Source organism: Coregonus clupeaformis, chromosome 8, assembly GCF_020615455.1.
Source record: "Coregonus clupeaformis isolate EN_2021a chromosome 8, ASM2061545v1, whole genome shotgun sequence".
Lineage (NCBI taxonomy): Eukaryota > Metazoa > Chordata > Actinopteri > Salmoniformes > Salmonidae > Coregonus > Coregonus clupeaformis.
In genome coordinates this window covers 35,935,427-35,952,769 of record NC_059199.1, presented here as the reverse complement: position 1 = coordinate 35,952,769, position 17,343 = coordinate 35,935,427, and the positions used below count along the sequence as shown (strand labels likewise).

The 17,343-nt window shown below is 43.1% G+C and overlaps 1 protein-coding gene across 1 annotated transcript in view; it reads right to left on the bottom strand.

Moving 5' to 3' along the window:
* LOC121571967 (partitioning defective 6 homolog gamma-like) overlaps positions 1–3,059 on the bottom strand; it is a 39,004-nt gene extending 35,945 nt beyond the window's left edge. Inside the window, exon 1 of the mRNA XM_045221983.1 lies at positions 2,737–3,059. Within this exon, the coding sequence (XP_045077918.1) occupies positions 2,737–2,811 (75 nt within the window). The 5' untranslated portion in view covers positions 2,812–3,059. The remainder of the gene's footprint in view (positions 1–2,736) is intronic.
* Positions 3,060–17,343: the final 14,284 nt, after the last annotated feature.

The window sequence follows — 17,343 nt, the reverse complement described above, 5'->3', positions numbered from 1 at the left end:
GTTTGTGACAGACTATTATCTCTCAGCTTCTGGGCTAATGAGGTCTTGTGAAAACCATTGAGTTATGATTTTATGAAACATTTAAATCAAATGGATCCAAAAACAGAATTCTAGAAGTGCTAGATATGTTAGCTGTTGAAAAGTAGGTCGTCAGTGTATTTTTTTCCATTTCAGTACGTTACTGTGTCGTCCATGTGAATGAGCTGTTAGAACAGGGCCTAAAGGGTATCAGCCAGCTACAAGTCTAGACAAGGCCATGAGCTAAATTTGAATCAAAACCTGAAAGTAATACATCACACTAACAAAGAGTATCTCCTCCTCTTTCACAGGAGAATGTCAACGGGTCCAGACAGGTACAGACTGACAGACAGACTGCTCAACCATTAGGCCAACACACTGACTGAAATGGAGGCTAGACTAAGTTTGCTAATGGCTTCTGTCTTATCACATTTCTCCCGTGTGACAGTTAGTCTAAACTACCCAGCCGACCTACGGACAGTTTTGCATGGAGATGAAAATGCCAGTGGTTGAGAGATTAACCATGACTGGTGAGGTAGATACTGTAGGGTGAGAAAAGACAATGCTACAGTACCATCTTATGACATCTCTGCAGATAACACCGGTTGCAGAGACAAACCAGCCCGTTGCAACACAGCTCGTCTTTGAGAAGCCCTGTTGTTCTGGTCTGTTCTGTTGTAGTCTGGGGTTATCAGAACAGAACAATTCCCCCGAGAACAGGTTCTCATCCTGGGTCAGTGAGAAACAGGAACTAAAACCCTTTATGACATCACCAGGAGACTGATACCGACTCACTCCATCAGATAGTGTGGAGAGATGGTGCCTGGCTGATGTCACACTCCAACAGGCCTGAATAGAGGGGTGATGGTGAGTAAGGCTGTTATGTCACTAGAGGAGGACACTGGTTGACTCGCTATCACTACAACAGACAGTTCTGTGATGACACGTTTAGTCCTGCCCTACCTAACCCATCCCACTATGGCTCTTGATGACACATTTCTCCTAAAGTTTCCCCTCAACCTGTCAGAGGTTGTGTTTTAAACACACAACACCCAAACAAAGCTTTAAACTGCTTGATCCTCAAGGGGTTCCCAGGAGAGAAGCAGAGAAGCCAAAAGGGGGCCCTAACCCTCTCCTAGGGCTCCCGAAACAGGGCCTCGTTTCACCACAGACAGAGAGACAGACAGTGGGTCAGCAGCATTCCAGCCCTGGTATGAATTAGTGAGGCTGAATACTAACTCTGAATTAGGCTGAATATTCACTCAGCCCTCTGAGACAATGGAGGGGGGGCTCGGCTCTGCAGCGGGCATGGTGCCATGATGCACTTCACCAACGAGAGCCTTGAGCCTTCAAAACACAGCCAGCCCCAAATTCCAATACTACACAACAAAGATTATACAACCTGCCTAAGAAGTGGACAGGCTGTGAAAGCCACCTGCAAATGCACTAGACTCAGCTCCAGCTACATCCTAAACCTTATACGAGAGGAGGATAGAGAGGAATGGTGGAGGAACCTGAGCAACAGATATCATATTAGTAGAAGAAGAACACACTATCAGTACAATATCTGGACATGTTAGAATGGAGGAAAGGCAAGACAAGCGCCAGTAGTTTAGAAATCTAGTTTCTGAACTTATCTATTCCACTCAAACGGTTTCAACAGCACCTTTTCATCTTATCACCAGTCTGTCTGTTGGTTGGTTGGTAGGTAGGTAGCTGGCACACACTCCAGACTTAAGAGTGATGTTTACAGTGTGAGGGGAGGAGGTAGCTTCACACAGAGTCAACAGACACCCAGCAGGTCAAGAGATGGTTGTCCTAATAACGAAAACACTGAATGTCTCGGGTTTCTGGCATTGTGGTGGGAAGTAGTTTGGGGCTGGAGCTGCAGATGGCTCTATCGTCCACTAATTCAGGACTATTAAAGCCCAATACACTACTTTTGTTTAGAAAAAAAATTCGTATTCATTTTTTATTCCGATTTTTCAGGAGGTGCTGCAGCACCTCTATTTCCCGCGGCTATGGTTTCTGGGCCACATCGATAGATGACTAGATTGTTGTTTTGCAACAATGAGAACAAATGTGTTAAAATAACTAAATTAATTGATGTTAGGACTTGTATTGGAATGTTATTTGTTTGAGAAAGTACAGCTATGATATTGTGAAGTCGGTCGGTGTATTGCCGTGGTTTTATTGAAATCCACACGCTGTCAGTGTCAACTCGGTTACTTAGTAGCAATAAAATCGAGTGCAGTTTCAAAAAGTATCCATGTCTTGACTCTACTCTCTTGCGAATTAACAGGAGTCTTTCGTTCTAATAATGAACGTTTAATCAGCCCTTCCTCATTGCAAAACCAGTTTTTCTAGAAAATCTTGACAGTAATGAAAAATCCTGCTGCCATGGCATCAGGATTCGCATTATTAGTCTTCAGCGGATTTTCCCCTAGACGTTGCCTTGTGAAAACCACAGTAGTTTACAACCAATTCATCATCTAGACAACTGTGGCTTAATTGTTGAGAGTGCGAGTTTTCCCATAGCATGTGGCAGGTCAAATCTAGGCAAGTAACGTTAGTTGTATGGTCTGCAGTCTCCACCACCCCCGAGTCTCTTTTGCCAGAAACCCCATTCCAGAGTATGTGAAGTAGCTTAGGCTAACTATTTAACCTAATTCAAAGAAAATTTCCACGATGGTGTCTAAATGTGTTTCATCTGCTTACCTTGCTTTTCACTTCAACCGCGATGCAATCCAAGTATTGCAGGGAAGATTGGGATTTATTGAAACTCCGATTCATTTTTGCGGTTCCAATAAAAGTTCACGCGCTCGCCCACAGAAAAGGGGCTGTTTGGTTCTATGTCCAGTCGCTAAAACCCCTTAGTCCCGCGTCGTTAAGACAGCAAAGCTTATCTACGGTTTTAGTTTAGTTATTTGACTACCTTGGGTTTGTGCTGTGGTCCGCGATGCATTGGAGAAACTCTAGGGCGAAGAGAACAAATCGGCGCCTTTGACTTGGGGGAGTGAATTTTCAGATGACATCATCGAGCTCCTCCATGAATGTTTTCATCTTTCAACCCTTCCAAAACACCGGTCCTCCGAGACGCCAGGGACGTGAGGCCATCACAGTATATAGAAATCCATAAAAATACTGACAATGAGAAAAAATGACATATAATTATAATTAAGCAATAAGGCCCGAAGAGGTGTGGTAAACGTTGGTAACCACTTTATAATAGCAATAAGGCACCTCAGGGGTTTGTGGTATATGGCCAATATACCATGGCGAAGGGCTGTTCTTAGCAGGATGCAATGTGGAGTGCATGGATACAGTCATTAGCAGTGGTATATTGGCCATATACCACAAACCCCTGAGGTGCCATATTGCTAATATAAACTGGTTACCAACGTAATTAGAACAGTAAGACCAGTAAAAATATGTTTTTTTTTGTCATACCCATGGTATATGGTCTGATATACCATGGCTTTCAGCCAATCAACATTCTGGGATGAGTTGCATCATGCCTAAGAACAGCTCTTAGCCTTGGTACATTGGCCATATACCACACCCCTCGGGCCTTATTGCTTAAATATACCAGGGCTATGATGCAAAAATACTTGTTTACTGTTCTATTTATGTTGGTAATCAGTTTATAATAGCAATAAGGCGCCTAGTGGGTTTGTGGTATATGGCCAATATACCATGGCTAAGGGCTGTGTGTCCAGGCACTTTCATTTCGGGCCTTATTGCTTTATAGCATAAGCATTTTGAAACTATTCAATCTGACTGAGAGCAATCTCTAACAATAAACTAGTTTATAAATCATGCACCATTCACTCACTGAATAATACAAACTGGTTTACATCCCTTTGTCCTATTTTTTCACTAGAAATAATTTAGAGATGTATGCTTAGTAGAGATCCATATAATAAGCCAAAAAGACAAGAGAGACACCAAGTTGTTCAGGGCCAGCCATGAGGATAGAGAAGCAATATGGTAATGATTGTGTGTGTGTGTGTGCTTGTGTGTGTGAAGCTGTGTCTGCAGGTTTACTGTCTGCATTCTGGTGGCATGGAGATGCCTGCTGAACGGAACAGCTGCAGCCCAGCCCTCTGGTCCAAGCTGCGAGGCTACGGGAGCAGAGGGCTGGGCTGCGAGGCTATCAAGGATCTCTCTTGACCTGCTGGGTGTCTGTTGACACTCTGTGTATGAAACTACCTCCTCCCCTCACACTGTAAACATTACTCTAAACACCATATTTGTCTACTCTTGGCCTACTCTAGACCAAAAGTGAATATCAGTTCATTTTGATGAAGGCCTCAATCAGAATGTGGGAGTTAGGCCTGAAGTTACATCTGAAACATATCCATAACGTTAAGATATTGCTATGTTATGTAGGATCTGTACTATTTTATTATTTGAGGTCATAACAGTTTGTTATAAATTGAGTATTATGGACTGATCATACATAAATAAATCAGCTATCATGTAATGTAGTTCATATTGGTCTGGTTTTGAACCAATTGACATACTAAATTACTTGACTATGGATCGAGAACTACGTGTACCCAGCTTAGACTGCCCTCAAGTGGCCTGTGGATGTCCTTGCACATGTGCCCATTGAGTTTTTTAGGTTGGCACGGTTGGCATGAGGACGCAGACAGACATTGATAAAATAGCCTATACACTACAGACTATAGATGGTATCAGTATGATAGTCCATATAGTATAAAGATTAATTAATGAATTAATTTGCAGGAATTGTTATGACTTTTCTTGTAAGTGTTTGTAACAGAGTATATTCTGTCCGTATCTCACTGGCCTCCAACCAGCAATCTGCTGGTCCCCACAGCAACCCCATGCAGTCGGCAGAGTCCAATGGTGGGTCCAAGGATTATTAATAACACTGTCCATTTCTGTTCCCCATCAACTACAGTACATGTGCCACACCTTTATAAATGTATCTAAAGGAAAGTGAAACAAAGCTAGACACTATACTGTTAGGAGCAGGTAACTATACAATACTTAACTAAACTAAAGATGGAAGCCTGGGTATTTTGTTACATCATTTCTGCTGCATTAGTCTACTTTGTCTATGAACTTATTATTTCAAAGTGACACTGTAATGGCATAACCTTGTCAGTCAGGACCAGCACTTTTCTTGTTACTTCTAAAGAAATACAAAGAAATTCAAAATGGAGGACCAGACCTGTAATCATCTAAACTGATAGTGTTAGTCTCTTTATCTCTTGGTCTGTCTATTATGTTTCCCTTTATGTTCTCTTCTTAGCTGACCTCTCCTCTCCAGTGTATCTATTTATCAATCAAACAAACAATCAGACTAATTGCTTGTCTGTCTGTGTATCTGAACATAGTCTAATAGTTTACTAAGGTAGAGTGCTCAACTAAATCAATGTTGAAAAGTTAAATCAAAAAATCAAATCAAATTGTATTTGACACATGCGCCGAATACAACAGGTGTAGGTAGACCTTACAGTGAAATGCTTACTTACAAGCCCTTAACCAACAATGCAGTTTTAAGAAAGAAGACCGAAAAAAATCACACAAAAAAATACAATATAAAATTATGCGAAATAAAAGTAACAAATAATGTAAGAGCAGCAGTAAATAACCATAGCGAGGCTACAGTAAATACAGGGGGGTACCGGTACCGAGTCAATGTGCGGGGGCACCGGTTAGTCCAGGTAATTGAGGTACTATGTACATGTACAGTACCGGTCAAAAGTTTTAGAACACCTACACATTCAAGGGTTTTTCTTTATTTTTACTATTTTCTACATTGGAGAGTTTATTTTTGTATTTCTATTTTACCTTTATTTAACTAGGCAAGTCAGTTAAGAACAAATTCTAATTTACAATGACGGCCTACACCGGCCAAACCCGGAGTAATAGTGAAGACATGCAAATAGTCTAGGTAGCCATTTGATTAGATGTTCAGGAGTCTTATGGTTTGGGGGTAGAAGCTGTTTAGAAGCCTCTTGGACCTAGACTTGGCGCTCCGGTACTGCTTGCCGTGCGGTAGCAGAGAGAACAGTCTATGACTAAGGTGGCTGGAGTCTTTGACAATTTTTAGGGCCTTCCTCTGACACCGCCTGGTATAGAGGTCCTGGATGGCAGGAAGCTTGGCCCCACTGATGTACTGGGCCGTATGCCCTACCCTCTGTAGTGCCTTGTGGTCGGAGGCCGAGCAGTTACATCCTTATTCTAAAATGGATTAAATAAAAACATTTCCACATCAAGCTACGCATAATACCCCATAATGACAAAGCAAAAACAGGTTTTTCAAAATTTTTGCAAATGTATTAAAAATACAAAACTGAAATATGACATTTACATAGTATTCAGACCCTTTACTCAGTACTTTGTTGAAGCACCTTTGGCAGCGATTACAGCCTTCGAGTCTTCTTGGGTATGACGCTACAAGCTTGGCACACCTGTATTTGGGGAGTTTCTCCCATTCCTCTCTGCAGATCCTCTCCAACTCTGTTAGGTTGGATGGGGAGCATCACCGTACAGCTATTTTCATGTCTCTCCAGAGATGTTCGATCAGGTTCAAGTCCGGGCTCTGGCTGGGCCACTCAAGGACATTCAGAGACTTGTCCTGAAGCCGCTCCTGCACTGTCTTGGCTGTGTGCTTAGGGTCATTGACTTGTTGGAAGGTGAACCTTCGTCCCAGTCTGAGGTCCTGAGCGCTCTGGAGCAGGTTTTCATCAAGGATCTCTCTGTACTTTGCTCCGTTCATCTTTCCCTCGATCCTGACTAGCCTCCAAGTGCCTGCCGCTGAAAAACATCCCCACAGCATGATGCTGCCACCATAATACTTCACCGTAGGGATGGTGGCAGGTTTCCTCCAGATGTGACGCTTGGCATTCACACCAAAGAGTTCAATCTTGGTTTCATCAGACCAGAGAATCTTGTTTCTCATGGTCTGAGAGTCCTTTAGGTGCCTTTTGGCAAACTCCAAGCGGGCTGTCATGTGCCTTTTGCTGAGGAGTGGCTTCCGTCTGGCCACTCTACCATAAAGGCCTGATTGGTGGAGTGCTGCAGAGATGGTTGTCCTTCTGGAGGGTTCTCCCATCTCCACAGAGGAACTCTGGAGCTCTGTCAGAGTGACCATCAGGTTTTTGGTCACCTCCCTGACCAAGGCCCTTCTCCCCCAATTGCTCAGTTTGGCCAGGCGGCTAACTCTAGGAAGAGTCATGGTGGTTCCAAACTTCTTCCATTGAAGAATGATGGAGGCCACTGTGTTCTTGGGGACCTTCAATGGTGCAGATCTTTTTTGGTACCCTTCCCCAGATCTGTGCCTCGACACAATCCTGTCTCGGAGCTCTACGGACAATTCTTTCGATCTCATATTCTTGGTTTTTGCTCTGACATGCACTGTCAACTGTGGGACCTTATATAGACAGGGGTGTGCCTTTCCAAATCATTTCCAATCAATTGAATTTATGACAGGTGGACTCCAATCAAGTTGTAGAAACATCTCAAGAATTATCAATGGAAACAGGATGCATGTCATGGACGTTGAAGGACGGGTCAGACCAAGGCGCAGCGTGAAATGCATACATGTTTATTTATTAAACTAAACACACAAACCAAAACAACAAAACAACGTAACGTGAAGTCCTCAGGCTAAACACAATACAAGCCTATACACGGAACAAGATCCCACAACTAAGGATTGCAAACAGGCTACTTAAGTATGATCCCCAATCAGAGACAACGAGCGACAGCTGGCTCTGATTGGGAATCACACCCGGCCAAACATAGAAACACAATACCTAGAATGTAAACATAGAAATAATAACATAGATCTCCACACCCTGACTCAACATACAAGAGTCCCATAAGTCAGGGCGTGACAATGCACCTGAGCTCAATTTCGAGTCTCATAGCAAAGGGTCTGAATGCTTATGTAAATAAGGTATTTCTGTTTTTTATTCTTAATAAATTACCAACATTTTCTAAAAACCTGCTTTCATTTATTCATTATGGGGTATTGTGTGTAGATTGATGAGCATTTTTATTTATTTAATCCATGTTAGAATAAGGCTGTAACGTAACAAAATGTGGAAAAAGTCAAGGGGTCTGAATACTTTCCGAATGCACTGTAGATCTACTTTGGATGCATTAGTAAAGGTGAGCAATGAAGTTGAAAAAACTCTGGTCATGAAAGAAGTAATGGCTACTGTCTTTTTTGACATTGAAAATGCTTATGCCACTATGTGGAGAGAAGGCCTACTGATTAAGATGGAAAGACTTGGTATTGGTGGGAGATAATATATAACTGTGTTTTGGCCTTCTTATGTAATCGCTCTTTTCAAGTTAAAATAGGATCCATTTTATCTGATGCCTATGGAGTTGACATTGGTATTCCTCAAGACAGTGCTATCAGTCCTATTTTGTTCAACATATGATTAACGATGTGTTTTCAAATGTAGGTAGGGGTATTGGGGCTTCCCTATATGCTGATGATGGAGATATTTGGAAGAGGGGAAGGAATGTCTTTCATAATAATATGCCATTTAGCAGACGCTTTTATCCAAAGCAACTTACAGTCATGTGCGCATACACCAAATCTATTCAACAAGCTATAGTGGATGTTGAAAGATGGTCGATTGACTGGGGTTTTAAATTGTCAGTGGCGAAGTCCTGCTGTATGTTCTTCTCGAAGAAGAAAGTTGCTGATAATATACAGTTGTTTCTGTATGGACAGCCTATGGGAAGGGTTTCTAAGTACAAATATTTGGGTATATGGTTCAATGAGCGATATGCATGGAAAGATCATGTCATAAATGTTGAAACAAAGTGTAAGAAGGTGGTGAATCTTATGTGCTCGGTCTCTGGTTATGAATGGGGTGCTGACAGACAATTGTTGATGGATATTTATAGAGCTCTGATCAGGACAATAGTTGATTACGGGTGTATAGTTTATGGAACAGCGGCAAAGGCTTGGCTTTAGAGTCTGGACAGAATCCAGTATATAGCTTTAAGGATATGTATTGGTGCATTTAAATCAACATCTGTATTTTCTTTACTAGTGGAGGCAATTGAGATGCCTTTGGATATACGGTGTAAAAAAATTTAATTAGCTTATTGGGTTAGGTTGAAAGGCTGTGAGGTTGACCATCCCACTGCTACTGTTCTAGATGATTGTTGGGAATTTACTAGTAGACAAGGCAGTGGTTTTGGTTGGACAGTTGGAAAGCTTGCTGATGAGAGTGGTTTGAGGGAGTTGGAGGTTGGCCCTTCTGTGGTGATAGGGGATGTTCCTCCATGGTTACTCCCAGATCCTGTTGTTGATCTAACCTTGGTAGAGAAAAGGAAAGATTGGTCAGAAGTCAGTGAAAAAGGGAAACTGGTTGACAATTACATTGGTAGACATTTTTATTAATCTTTTCACAGATGGATCCAAGGACCCGGATAGTGGGCGCACAGGAACAGGCGTTTTCGTTCCTGAATTTGATGTGCAGATATGTAGAAGACTAACAGATGAACTGTCAGTATACTCAGCTGAACTGTTGGCGATAGTAGTTGTCCTCCAGTGAGTGGAGGACGTACAAACCTGTCAGAATTTTTGTACAGTATGCTCAGATTCTCTGTCTGTATCGAATAGTTTATCATCTGGTAAATCTAATACGAGTGACTTACTATTGGAGGTATTAATGTTATTATGGAGAATTGAGAGACTGGGTGTAGTAGTGAGATTCTGCTGGGTCCCAGCACATTCGGCTGTGGAAGGGAATTAAATTGTAGACCAGTTAGCCAAAAGAGCTTTGAAACTAGATATAATTGATATTAATGTTCCACTGGGTAGAAGTGAGGCCAAATGTAAGATCAGAGCCATTTTGATAGATGTGTGGCAGAAGAGATGGGACTCTGAGTCCAAGGGCCGACATTTATATGCCCTCCAAAGAAAGGTAGGTGGACCAAGATTCAAAGGTCAGATTAGGAAGGAAGAGGTGGTGTTTGCTCAATTGCTCTTAGGACATTGTACATTGAATGTGTCATTACATCTGGTTGGCAAGCATGTGAGTGGTTTGTGTCTGGTCGATGAAACGGTGGAGCATTTTTACATTGACATCATTTAGCAGACGCTCTTATCGTGAGTGCATACATAATTTTTTTATTTTTCATACTGGCCCCCCGTGGAATTCGAACCCACAACCCTGGCGTTGCAAACGCCATGCTCTACCAACTGAGCTACATCCCTACCGGCCATTCCCTCCCCTACCCTGGACGACGCTGGGCCAATTGTGCGCCGCCCCTTGGGTCTCCCGGTCGAGGCCGGCTACGACAGAGCCTGGAGCATGTGTTGATATATTGTTGTAAGTATGTTGAAGAGGGAAAGATTGAAGTGTAGGGTCATTGAGGTTGGACGGGAGCAGAACTGAAGCATGCTGATGCAAGTTACTCCACTGTTTTTTACTGCAGTATTGAAGTAGTTAGCGTATGCAGTACACGCTGCAGCCTATACTGTATAGCACTTAAATACAATTATTTCAGAATGTCCAGCCGGATACTTTTTGTCAATGCACCAGAGGCAGTGGATACCTGAACATTGTATGAGCAAAAATAGACAGTATTTACAGTGAGCTCCAAAAGTATTGGGACAGTGACCATTTTTGTTGTTGTTTTGGCTCTGTACTCCAGAACTTTTGATTTGAAATAATACAATGACTATGAGGTTAAAGTGCAGACTGTCAGCTTTAATTTGAGAGTATTTTCATCCAGATCGGGTACATGGACTTTTTGTACATGGATTAAAAAAATTCAAATCTAAAGTGCTGGAGTACAGAGCCAAAACAACAGCAAAAATATTCCCTGTCCCAATACTTTTGGAGCTCACTGTGGTATGTGTATTGATTGTTGATGAATAGTACCAACTCTGTTGTTGCAGAAAGGGGATCTAACTTGCATGGGCTCCCGAGTGGCGCAGTGGTCTAAGGCATTGGGAGTCCCATAGGGCGGCGCACAATTGGCCCAGCGTCGTCCGGGTTTGGCCGGTGTAGGCCATCATTGTAAATAAGAATTTGTTCTTAACTGACTTGCCTAGTTAAATGAAATGGGGGTGAAGACAGATAAACTGAAATGATGTTTCCAGCTCTCCTTTGAGACCATGCAAAACTCAAGGCTCCACTTTTTCCCTGATGCATTCAAAAGTAAATACATACATTTGACTAAAACTAGCCATTTTGTTGTTGTTTGTGTATTGTGGTTCTTGTTGTTGTTGTTGTTGTTGCACCTTTCAGAATAATGTTTCAAAATAATGTTCGGCAATGGAAACATAAAGATTTGATTTGACATACCTAGAATATATCACATGGCCAGCAGAGGTCCCTATAACCACAGGTAATGAGGGAGGAAGGCTGGGCTCAACACAAAAGGCCAAGGAAATACCCAGTTACAGTTTAGTCCAGCAACTTTTAATTGATTAAACACAAAGCAAACGGACTCAGTCCTGATTAAGTTCTAATAACACCATCATGGAGAGCTCACTTAGGGTTAAAGAGGAGAAAAACAAAACATCTGTTTTTATAAAATCTTGTTTTCCAACCAAGAAACAGAAACAGACTGAGGTCATCAGGGAGGTCAGACTCATTTAAAGAGTGTCTGGAGGCACATGTCTCTGCCGGGCCAAACGATCAACACTCAAAGATACTATTCTCTCTGTTCAGAGAATGTTACTGTGACTACAGCAGTGAGACTGTTTTATTTTTTATTTTTATTTAACCTTTATTTAACTAGGCAAGTCAGATAAGAACAAATTCTTATTTACAATGACGGCTTAACAGTGAGACTGTTCTACTGTCTGACAGGACAATATTAGCGTAACAACTCTCTTCTCTCCCCCTGACACTAGAAATCAGTAGCCCGAACAATGTTTACATTCATGGGATTGAGGCAGAGAAACAGAATGATCTTAAGAGAGAGAGGGGGAGTCTGATGGAGGGATGGAGAGATAGAGATGTGGCATTGCCCCGAGGTGTTTACAATCACATGTCGCTGACCTCGTAGCAATTTCCTTCCATTACACTAATCACATGTTAATCAATCAAACAAACTTTATTGTCCCGAGAGGGGGACATTTGGTTTGCAGTCAGGGGTAACATAATAAAATACACAGGGTCCTTACAAAATAGTAAAAGACAGATCACACAAAGCACAGACTGAGTCAAAGTCAGATAGTATCAGTATAATATAATATTTATAGTATAAAGATACTTTGTGGGAATACTTTCCTGTAAGTGTGTGTAACAGGGAAAATTGTCTCTACCTTTCTGCCCTCAAACCAGCAATCTTCTGTTCCCCGCAGCAACCCCAGCAGTCCAACTGTGGGACCAAGTCACATAGCACCACTGTGACCTTTGTTCAACACCAGGTTCATGTGTCACACCTTAGACAAATGTTTAGAAAGTGAAACAGATCTAGACACAATTGCTAGGAGGGAGCACTGTCAGAGCTATCACCTAGACAGTGTTTCCCAACCCTGGTCCTCCAGTACCCCCAACAGTACACATTTTTGTTGTAGCCCTTGACAAACACACCTCATTCAGCTCATTGAGGGCTTGATGATTAGTTGACAAGTTGAATCAGGTGTGTTTGTCCAGGGTTACAATAAAAATGTGTGCTGTTGGGGACCAGGATTGGGGAACACTGACCTAGAACACTGACCTAGAACACTTACCCAGACACAAAACTCAACTAAATTAAAGATGGACGGGTGCATCATTTGTTCCATCATTTCTGTTGCATTAGCCTACTCTTATCTGTGAAATTATTATTTTACAGTGACAATAGAATGATATGTCTTTGCCTGATGTCAGTTCTATCTATTGATCAATTGTACAATCTTACCTAGCTGCCTTCTGTCTGTCTGCCTGTCTGAATATAGTCTGATAGTTTACTGATGGGTTATGAAGGGAAAGTGTTCAAATTAATCAATGTTGGAAAGTTAAATCAAGTATAATTTTTCTCCAGAGGATTCGTGTCTGTTGCAGTCGCTAGTGGTGCCAAAACAGCAGCAACTTGCTCCGTTACAGGCCCTGCTCTCGTGGCAATAGCAGCAGTGGTCACTGTAGGTGCAATTAGGGTTTTGATCTACAAAACTACCCCTAGCAGTAAGTCCACTGTTTTTATATTTCAGTATTGCATTTTATGAACAGAAATAGACAGTACTTAATATGTTTGTATTGAACTCTGCTGTTGCAGGACAGGGATTCAACCAATCTGTATGGAGGATGAAGCCAGATCAACAAAAAGTGCGTTTCCAGCTCTCTTTTGACAACATGCAAAACTCACAGCTCCATGATGTATAAAAAAAAAAACAATAAAGAGAATGGACTAAAACTAGTTGTATCAGCTTTCAAAACAAAAAATATTTTCTGGAAGAGAAACAAAACTACAATATATCACAAGACCAACAGAGGTCACTATAACCACAGATAATGAGGCATGAAAGCTGATCTCTCAACACAGAACATGCTTATACAGTTTATTCCAGCCATTTTTAATTGATTAATCCCAAAGCGTGCTTGCTCAGTCCTGATAAAGCTCCAATAACACCGTTGCGGAGAGTTCACTTAAGTTTAAAGACTAGCAAAACTAAACATCTGTTTCATAAAATCCTGTTTTCCAGCCAAGAAACATAAATAGACCGATTATCAGGGAGGTCAGACTCATTTAGAGTGTCTGGAGGTGCATGTCTTTGCTGGGCCAAACGGTCATCACTCAAAGATAGTATTATCTGTGTTCTGAGAATGTTGCTGTGACTGTAGCAGCTGCTGAGAGCGTTCTACTGTTTGACAGGACAATATTAGCGTAACAAATATCTTCTCTCCCCCTGACACTAGAAATCAGTAGCCCTAACAATGTTTACATTCATGGGAGTGAGGCAGAGAAACACAGTGATGTTGAGAGAGAGTAAGGAAGGGGAGGGAGGGATGAATGGAGAGAGAGAGCTAGAGAGAGACGTAGCATTGCCCTGAGGAGTTTACAATCACAATCACATATTACAGGACTAGCCTACATTATTACATGATTAAACTACATTATTTATTTGCTCTGCAGATGCTCTAATAGAGAACCAACCCAGACAATATTACACAGCAAACATGTTACACATCATCCACATTATCCAGCTGTCTGTTGACTGAGGCAAAGAGAACAACAATGTTCTGGCCAAGAGTAAACACATCATTAACTGCTACTGGAGCTGGAGCTCAGGCCTACTGCAGGAAAGAATGGATCTGAGTTCCCTGAAAGCAAGTACAGTAACTCTTTCCCTTTTAGAAGAGGATCATTGGTTTTCCTTCTTCTTCCCTCTAAATGGTTTCAGGGTTACACAAAGACACAGCCCCTGAAGGCAGACAGCGATCTGAGTCTTAAAGCCACTTTTATTTTTGCCATTTCTGGCCCACATGTCAGAGGCAGGTGGTCCTCTGGGTGAAACTGGATCCCAGCAGATTAAATTGATCTGAAGAGATCTAATCCAGCGATGTTGAATCACAAAGGAACATCCTGAAATGTTTAGAAAGTATTTAGATGACTCTGCTGCCAGCTAGTCATGAGAACGAGGGGGAACGTCCCAAATCAACCCCTCTACCAAGCCGCCCCTCTACCCTCTGAATCTCGTGTTCTCTGATTAAGGAGTTCTGCCGTATGTGACACTGTCTCTGTGTGGAAGTCAAGGATGATCTCATAGAGGGAGAGACAGAGTGGAGCTGCTCAACGCAAGCAAAGCTAAACTCTTACAGCCTCCTCCAGAGCCGGCAGTGATTGAGAACACATTTCTAGTGCTGCACCGTCAACTTTTATACCGCTGTGTTATGGTTTTCGTGTCCTGGTCAGGACGGAGATGAAATGGGAGCAGGCATGGTGGCGTGAGACATCTATCTGTCTGTCTGTATGTCTGTCTGTCTGTCTGTCTGTCTGTCTCTGAGACCGCAGCAGAGTTAGGAGAAAAATTGCAACATAAAAGCACAGAGGAAGTCCATTCTCACCTAATCTGTGTGTTTTTTAAGTTGATAATTTCCTACTCTTCCTACTCAAGACTCCGGAGGGCAGGCTCTGACACTGTCAGGAAGTGACATCATCAGGAAGTGAGGTTAATTGTCTGTCTACCTGCTCTCCTGTAAATTACTACCAGACAGGGGGATCCTGCTTCTCTATACAGCTCTATAACCCTGGGAACCCCATCCCTGCCTGCTTCGACTCGGTTATCTATCTCATCCTCTCTCTCTGCATCCCATAATAATCATCATCATTATTGTTACGGCCTCTTTTGTTCAGCGGACACCCTCATTCAAAGCATTGAGCGCAGCCCGAGAGGAGCAGACGCAGAGTACAGAACAACACATCCTGCTGAGCACATCACAGCTGAGACAGATGAGAGGAAGATGTCTGAGCAGCACACAGCACTCTACAGGGTGGTGTGGGCTCACAGAGCAAACAATGGTAAACATGATGACAAACATCTCCAGGGCTACAAACAGATCCCCTGATCTACTCAGTGTACTGCAAAAAAGATGCCCTCTGTCTTTACACACACACACACACACACACACACACACACACACACACACACACACACACACACACACACACACACACACACACACACACACACACACACACACACCAAACCTATAACAGACTGCTCCCCTAAGTGGAGAGGCTTACTGAAAGTGTATGGAAAGTTACACAGCAATCAAAGAACTCAGTCATCTGGACAGGGACTGACAGCAGTTTGGTTCGTTTGGATGGTTAGGGGTTGATATGACTCCGGCCTCACAGCACGCTTACTGCACCAAGAGGCTCAAGGACAGAGCCGATAGGCAGACTCACAGAGGGTTGGAGTGTTTGGGTTAGACAGATATCTGATTATAGCATGAAAAGTTAGCTGGAGAGCCAGCCAGAAACTATTACACTATGTCAGTCTGTGTTTACATGTGTGTGAGAGAGAGAGAAATATAGAGAGAAAGAGAGACAGGGAGAGAGAGAGAGAGAGAGAGAGAGAGAGAGAGAGAGAGAGAGAGAGAGAGAGAGAGAGAGAGAGAGAGAGAGAGAGAGAGAGAGAGAGAGAGAGAGAGAGAGAGAGAGAGAGAGAAAGAGAGAGCGAAAGAGAGAGAGAGAAAGAGAGAGAAAGTAAGAGGCAGAGAGAGAGAGAGAGGCCGAGAGTGAGGGAGGGGAGAGGAGAGGCGCTGTGAGTAGGTTGTAGCAGGATCCCAGCAGTCAGTGTTTATCTGCAGACTGGAGCTCTCTGACTCCCTGACTGAACCAAAACAACATCAATCTGTGATCAGCAGCCCAGGGCCAGTGAACCTTTCACTGCCCTCTGTCCTCTCAGACCCCTGTGTGTGTGTGTGTGTGTATGTGCTATAGATGTCAAGGTCAGAGAGTAGTCCTGCTCAGAGAAATAATGCTGCTTTCATTCCAAACTGGAGAAAGGAACCACAGAGTCTGAATGCTGTAGTTAGTAAAGCGTGGGTTTTCCTTCTTCTCCTTCTCTCTTGCTTTTTTTAGCCCTCCCCTCACCCTCTCGTTGTTGGCAGTGGGTTTGGGTGTGTATGTAAGGGGGGGTGTAGGGGGAGGCTAGGGTTAGAAGTGGGGAAAGGAGGAGGCTGGTGGGGGCAGAAGGGTGGGGTGTGTTTTTTTTATCTGACTGGGGCCTGACTTGGCTTCTCTTAATGTGTTTTACAGCAAACCCTGCTGAACACAACAGGCCAGGGGAGAGGAGCTGAAAGAGCAGTGGAGGAGTGGAGAAGTAGAGGAGTGTCCCCCCCTGAAAGTCCCCTCACCCCTCCTCTCATCCCTCCTCACCCCCACCAAGTAAAGGCACGGAGCAGTGGCCTCTAGAGAACAGGCCCCCATTTCTTCTGCTGCTTTTCTCCCTACTCTTCCCTCTCTTTCTCTTTCTCTTATCCCCCTTTTATCTCTCCTCTCTCTCTCTCTTTCTCTCTCTCTCTCTCTCTCTCTCTCTCTCCTCTCCTTCTCTCTGTATCTCTCTCTCTCTCTCTCTCTCTCTCTCTCTCTGTCTCGTGTCTCTCTCTCTCTCTCTCTCTCTCTCTCTCTCTCTCTCTCTGCTCTCTCTCTCTCTCTCTCTCTCTCTCTGTCTCTGTCTCTGTCTCTATTTCTCTCTCTCTCTCTGCTCTGCTCTCTCTGTCTCTCTCTCTCTCTCTCTCTCTCTCTCTCTCTCTATCTCTCTCTGTCTCTCTCTCTCTCTCTCTCTCTCTCTCTCTCTCTCTTTTCCTATCTCTCTCTGTCTCTCTGTCTCTCTCTCCTCTCTCTCTCTCTCTCTCTCTGCTCTCT